Source organism: Pyrus communis, chromosome 11 (genome assembly GCF_963583255.1).
Source record: "Pyrus communis chromosome 11, drPyrComm1.1, whole genome shotgun sequence".
NCBI classification, from domain to species: Eukaryota; Viridiplantae; Streptophyta; class Magnoliopsida; order Rosales; family Rosaceae; genus Pyrus; species Pyrus communis.
Genome location: NC_084813.1, coordinates 7,589,792 through 7,596,368, shown reverse-complemented (window position 1 = coordinate 7,596,368; position 6,577 = coordinate 7,589,792). Strand labels below are relative to the sequence as shown.

Genomic DNA, 6,577 nt, shown 5'->3' with positions numbered 1-6,577 from the left:
TCATTCGATGAGGCAGTCCCGGAAAAAAGTAGAGCCCTCATGCGGCTCCGACTTAACTTTATTGAGGCTTCGGAAAACATCGATTTCGACATCATCAAGTCTCTCAGAGAAATTCTTGAACTGCAAATACAAAAGCCAGCAAATAAAATTACCAAAAAAATAATTTGAAGCATGAAATAAGACGAACAAAGAGCTGGAAGCTTCAAACGGCGGCGTGAGAAAGAGGGCTTACAACGAAACGGCGGCGTCCGGGGGATTTGTTGAGGGACTTGACGGCCTGAGCTTGGGAGAGAGTGGCCAATGGCCATGGTGGACTGAGAAAGCGGGTGGAGAAGAAGGGGGAGGGTTTTGGTTCGGGGAGGCTGCTCGCCTCTCTTCTTCTTGGAGTTCAGCAGCGCTGCTGGTGAAACTGACCTTCGACTTTTGGAATGGGGTTTAACAACCCGAGAAGGAGGCTATTGGGTTTTGGGTCGGGGCAGGTCGGTTTTTGAATTTTTGTTTTTAATTTTTTACTGGATCGGCTTCAAAATGTAGGTCGGGCAATTGGGCTCAAGAATTGCAAAACTCACTTTCAGCCCACACCTAAAAGTGGGGCGATTGCTGAGCCCCAGTTTGCGAGACTGCCCGATCAGACAATTTCTCGCCCGATCCTGAGCCCGAGTTTGATCTAACATCATGTTGACGTTAGCATGACGTCAGTCGCGATCAAAACCCAAATCTTCCGCAACCTGCCATTATTCCTCTCTTGTGGAATCCTCGTCGCCGCAGCCTATCATTGATTCCCACCCATCATTATTAGTCAAACAGAAAATGTAGCAGAAACAGAATTTAGAGAGAGAAAAAGAGGGGGGAGAGAGAGACTTACGCGAACACAGAACTATGGAGATAGGTCTCATTGAAGCCTGACTATGAGGGTGAGGTGGTGGTGGTGGTGGTGGTGGGGTGAGGAGGAGGGTGCCATGGTGGTGAGGGGATTCGAAGCATAATTATACAATAGTTACGTAGAAAACATTAAAAGTACACATGCATGCAGTAAGAATGAATGAATGTTATAAAAACCATATTCCTTTTAACATTGTGAAATATCAAGCTTTCTAGATGGGGTATATGTTAGAACCAATCAAATGTTAAGTATATATTATACAACAATTTGCACAGTTTTATTTCGAATGGTAAAACTCAACAACAAATACAATATATTAAAACATAAACACTTAGTGTAATTATATATAAAATCACAAATCACTGACTTGTTCTTTGACGATAGAGGCTTGCAGAAGCAATCTCCTAAGACAGAAATTCGTCCCTACACCAGTGCAGCAGTTCGATGGACGTCTATCTTGCAGGATACAACTATCTAATCCAAGTTCTTGCACTCGAACTTGGATTCTTGGCGAATTGGTTGTGTGGTTCTAAGCGAAATATGGAGGAATGAATTTGGAAAAACTTAATTGTAGTTTCTGATTTTATTGCCATATATATAATGGCATAATGTGAACTTATCTAACCATTCATGCTTATCAGTTTTTTAAAAAGAAAACCGAATGCAACTGTTAAAAACTGAACGTAACTGTTCAGTCAGTTTTATCCTTTCGGAAAAAACTGAATCCAAAAAATCAAAAACGTAACTTGTGTTTTTCGTCCATCCGAGCCCAAGAGCCCCAAGGCCCAAGGCCCATCTTTGACATTTAATACATACATCCAAACTCTCCAAGTCTAAGGCCCAAGGTCCATGGCTTTGGCCCAATTCATTTCAAACTATAAGTGAGTGAAATCACTTATAAAGACTTAGTATGAAAAGGGTTTGGGCGATGTGGGACTGGCAGTCCCACATAACACAAGTTTCCAACAGTATATATACGAATGCTTTTGGTGGCCTTCATTTAGTTTATTACTAATATGACCTCAACCATTTGAATTTTTTTTACAGCCCTCTCACTCGAACATATAAAGCTAGTTTGGTATTGTTGTGTTTGTTAACAAAAACTGCTACTAGTGTGTTAAGAATAAACATATGTAAAATAAAGCAATTGAGTGTTTGGTAAATATTTTTTGTAAAACTGCTTTTAACGAAAAAAACAATATTGAAGTGTTTGTTAAATTTTATATAAACTATTATGACTATAGTAAATGAATAAAAATGGTATGATGTTGGAGGTGATATAGTAATTTAATTTTTTGTATCTATAAACTTTATCTTCTCTCTTTACAGAAACCCTCTTTATCTTGTCTCCCTCAATAAGATTATCATGAATTTGAAAGATATGGATAATAAAATTGATGATGAGGATCAATCTTAGATTTTGTTGTTCTTTAGCTCCTTGGTATGCGAATTTTGTGGAAATCTTGTGGCCAAACTAAACTCAAGTCCAAACGAGTTATTCTGTCAGTTGCAGTTAATATATCTTGACCACTGCATCAGCTCGATGTTAAAAGTATTCTCTTTGTGTGGAGAATAGAGTTAAAGAAAAAAGTATTTGGAAATTCGAATGATGCTCATTCTGAGACTTTGGTAGCACGAGGCAAAGATAAAGAATATGGTTTAAATAGTAATAGAGGAAATTCGAGATCTAAATCTAAGACCAGAAACAATACATGCAATTATTGTCGCAAGGAAAGGCATTGGAAAGTTGATTGCCTTAAACTCGAAGATAAATATTATAGTTCCTCCAATTTTGGTACTAGCGCGAACGTCGTTGACAACGCCATCAAATTTGTTCTATGATGAACGTTCGACTGCACCAAAATTGAAACAAGGAATCTTGTGTTTTAGGTACTCTTGAATCTCTCTGCTACACTTGGAGATTTAAGAATTTGTAACAATTGTTTCTTATGATTTGAAAAATAATTATTGGTAGCCTCTATGTAGAGTGGAGTAGCAAAATTATTAGGGTTGTTAGTTGCCTCTTCATCAATTTTTATTTTTGGATATTGGTATAGTTCTGTCTTTTGGTAAAGTTGTATTCAATGAAGGCCAATTTTTCAAGTTCTATGAAGTTGTGATAGTGAGACACCACATTATTTTGGAGACGCAATATGTAATTGCGGAATAATTGTGTAGAACCCTCTTATAAAAGGCAAGTTGTATGTACCATTAGCATTAGTAGATTTTAAATGATGAAAAAATAGCTTTAGTAGACGAACGGCAATTCTTCGGGAAATAATTGTATATCAATCATCGATTAGATAAAATTACATATCAATTAAGCATACAACAAACCATGCGGAGGCAAGCACTGCACAATAGTCCATTAAGACATTCTGTCAAACATTTGAAGAGCAGTGTTCAAGGGATGCATAGAAACTCAAAGTGGTAACTCTTAAGGCCTTCAATGGTGAATTCACTCAATAATTCAAAATTTTCATGTCAAATTACAGTATGTTTGTCAATTGTATTTGATATTTCTTTGTGAAAGACAATCATTTTGTTATAGAAGTGAAAGATAAACAAAGCTCTAAAGAATTGGAAAGGCAAAAATGTCGTTGAAGTAGTTGGAGTCGTCATTCGATTTGCAAACACATTTAAAAAAATTGATTAGCTTATTCACTTTCCTTTTGTTTATGGGTGATTTTTTTATCAATAAATGTTTAGTGTTAACAATAATTTCAACAATATTTATAATCATGTATTGAGATATATTAAGACCAACTCAACCCTGGCCAAGGCTAGTACTTTTAGGCCTTTGCCATTTGACCTTGGCAAAAAAATTGGCCCGAGCAAAAGAAAAAAAAAATGAAAAATGAAAAAACAAGATCTAGGCCACGACCAAAACGAATAGGAGCCACCTTTGCAAGTAAGTTCCATGTTTTGCCCAGCACAACGACGCACCAAAGGGCCCACCACTGACAGGCCCGTCGCTCACCATTAGCTGCTTTGCATAGCTAAAATCAATGATCGTCAGTTGATCAACAGTCGTATTTCAAAAAATAAAAAACGTTTATTTACTTTTACTTGTAATCCAATAGCTGTGATCAAATGAGTTAAAATATAATGGTAAAAAATGATCCAACGACCCAAATTAAAATCTAAAGGTTGTGATAATTTAAAAAAAAATATTATTTAACTCAAATTTCACCCCCAAAACACTATAAATACCCATCCATTTGTTCATACATCCACTTGTTCCACACAAAATATGTGAAAGTGTGGTTCGTATGTGTCTATTGTGTGATTTTTCATACTTTATTTGTCAAATTCTAGTCTCGGCTCCGCCGTAGCATGATAAAAATTAAAATTAAATAACAATCCTTAAAATAAATTGGACCTGCTCAATGATCTCTGGCTCCCTATCTGCACCACTTTCTAGAAGAGACACTAGAGAATCAGCAATCCTCGGCAAGAAACTGGAAGAAGAAGAAGAAGAAGAAGAAGAAGAAGAAGAAAAACCACGTAGAGTGACCATAAATACATGCATCAAAAGTAAAAGGGCATGATGGGATTCTACAGTACACTGGAGCAAGTCGCCTTGAATATTCAATACCAATTAAGGAAGTAAAAACAACAAACAACAAGCAGCTACAAGTTAAATTCATTCTAAAGGATGACGAAACTCACGGGATAAAGTCCTCCAGGAGATCTCTCGACAGAGCGGCGATTAACCTGCCCAAGAACACAGCTTATTGAGAAACAAAACAAAAATCTCCAATCTCGGAAAACATTAAATTCCAACTAAACAATCAAATATCTCAAAAGGGTTGGCGTCAAATAAGCTAACATACGTGAGAATGGGCTCAAGCGACAGCCTTGCATCCATCTGTAATCTCGAAACGAGTTCTGAGATTATGGTTTCCTTGTGCAACAGAATCAAAGGCAACGTTTGGACCAACGGCGTCATTTGCTCATAGAAAGAGATGAAATCCTCAGCCGTGTTCAGTTCCTACACCCGAATCAGCAAAACAATCATGAAACCAAAAACCCAGAAGAAAAAAAATACATATACATATACACGCATATATACATATGGAGAAAAATCTTAAGCAAACTTGAAGAATTACCCTCCATTCGATGAGGCAGTCCCGGAAAAAAGTAGAGCCCTCATGCGGCTCCGACTTAACTTTATCGAGGCTTCGGAAAACATCGATTTCGACATCATCAAGTCTCTCAGAGAAATTCTTGAACTGCAAATACAAAAGCTAGCAAATAAAATTACCAAAAAAATAATTTGAAGCATGAAATAAGACGAACAAAGAGCTGGAAGCTTCAAACGGCGGCGTGAGAAAGAGGGCTTACAACGAAACGGCAGCGTCCAGGGGATTTGTTGAGGGACTTGACGGCCTGAGCTTGGGAGAGAGTAGCCATGGTGGACTGAGAAAGCGGGTGGAGAAGAAGGGGGAGGGTTTTGGTTCGGGGAGGCTGCTCGCCTCTCTTCTTCTTGGAGTTCAGCAGCGCTGCTGGTGAAACCGACCCTCGACTTTTGGAATAACAACCCGAGAAGGAGGCTATTGGGTTTTGGGTCGGGGCAGGTCGCTTTTTGAATGTTTGTTTTTAATTTTTTACTGGATCGGCTTCAAAATGTAAGTCGGGCAATTGGGCTCAAGAATTGCAAAACTCATTTTCAGCCCACACCTAAAAGTGGGGCGATTGCTGAGCCCCAGTTTGCGGGACTGCCCGATCAGACAATTTCTCGCCCGACCGTGCGCCCGGGTTTGATCTAACATCATGTTGACGTTAGCATGACATCAGTCGCGATCAAAACCCAAATCTGCCGCAACCTGCCATTGTTCCTCTCTTGTGGAATCCTCGTCGCCGCAGCCTATCACTGATTCCCACCCATTATTATTAGTCAAACAGAAAATGTAGCAGAAACAGAATTTAGAGAGAGAAAAAGAGGGGGGAGAGAGAGATTTATGCGAACACAGAACTATGGAGATAGGTCTCATTGAAGCCTGACTATAAGGGTGAGGTGGTGGTGGTTTCGCCGGAGGTGGGTGTTTTGTCGGAATTTCTGGGTAAATTTCAAAGTGTCATAACTTCTTCATTTCTTAACCATTTTCGACGTTCTTTATATCAAAATGAAGGTATTGACGAGACGAACACATCCATACCTTCCTCGACCTCTAACTCGCCGTGGATTCGCTGGAAAAAGCCTCGAAAGCTCCGGCCAAACTTTGAACTTGTCATTCTCCTTGTTCTTACGTCCATTTTTCATGTAATCTATACCAAAATGAAGCCCTAATCATAATCTACCACGTTGGACTAGTTTTAGGGCCTAAAAACAACGGAATCAAACTTTTCCAAAAATACGAAAATTCGGCCAAACTTACAGTTTGTGATCCCGACGTCCAAATCCTTCAAACGAAGCACTCCGAGCTTCCCTAGGACCTCACCAAGCTTCCTACAAGCTTCAAAATCCCAAAAACATCAAGTCTTTACGTGTGCATGAACAGTGCACACGCACAGTGAAATTGAAATCCATGTTTTCCGAAGTGAAACTCACCTGAAATTGGTACCATCGTGTTCGTGTGGTCTTCAGGAGTACGATGGTGGACTTAGATCCTTCGTTGGTATAGTTTTAGGGTGGTTTGTGGGTGGTCTGTGTGAGTTCGAAGGAGAGAGAGGGAGAGAACTCTGAGAAAA

The 6,577-nt window shown here is 39.1% G+C and overlaps 1 protein-coding gene across 1 annotated transcript; it reads right to left on the bottom strand.

Moving 5' to 3' along the window:
- On the bottom strand, positions 1-5,299 carry LOC137708960 (uncharacterized). The gene is made up of 6 exons (XM_068448116.1): positions 5,231-5,299; positions 4,996-5,118; positions 4,720-4,877; positions 4,556-4,600; positions 4,266-4,344; positions 1-120 (listed from the first exon to the last, which is right to left on the bottom strand). The coding sequence occupies exons 1-6, from the start codon at positions 5,297-5,299 to the stop codon at positions 1-3; spliced, it is 594 nt and encodes a 197-aa protein (XP_068304217.1).
- Positions 5,300-6,577: the final 1,278 nt, after the last annotated feature.

What these genes read in the sequence shown, in the direction of transcription:
- LOC137708960 (XM_068448116.1), bottom strand. Translation starts at nt 5,299, where the DNA reads ATGGCTACTCTCTCCCAAGCTCAGGCCGTCAAGTCCCTCAACAAATCC. An exon ending in TCGCTTGAGCCCATTCTCAC is followed by an intron (nt 4,601 to 4,719) that starts GTATGTTAGCTT and finishes GTTCTTGGGCAG; the next exon opens with GTTAATCGCCGCTCTGTCGA. An exon ending in CTCCTGGAGGACTTTATCCC is followed by an intron (nt 4,345 to 4,555) that starts GTGAGTTTCGTC and finishes TTCTTCTTCCAG; the next exon opens with TTTCTTGCCGAGGATTGCTG.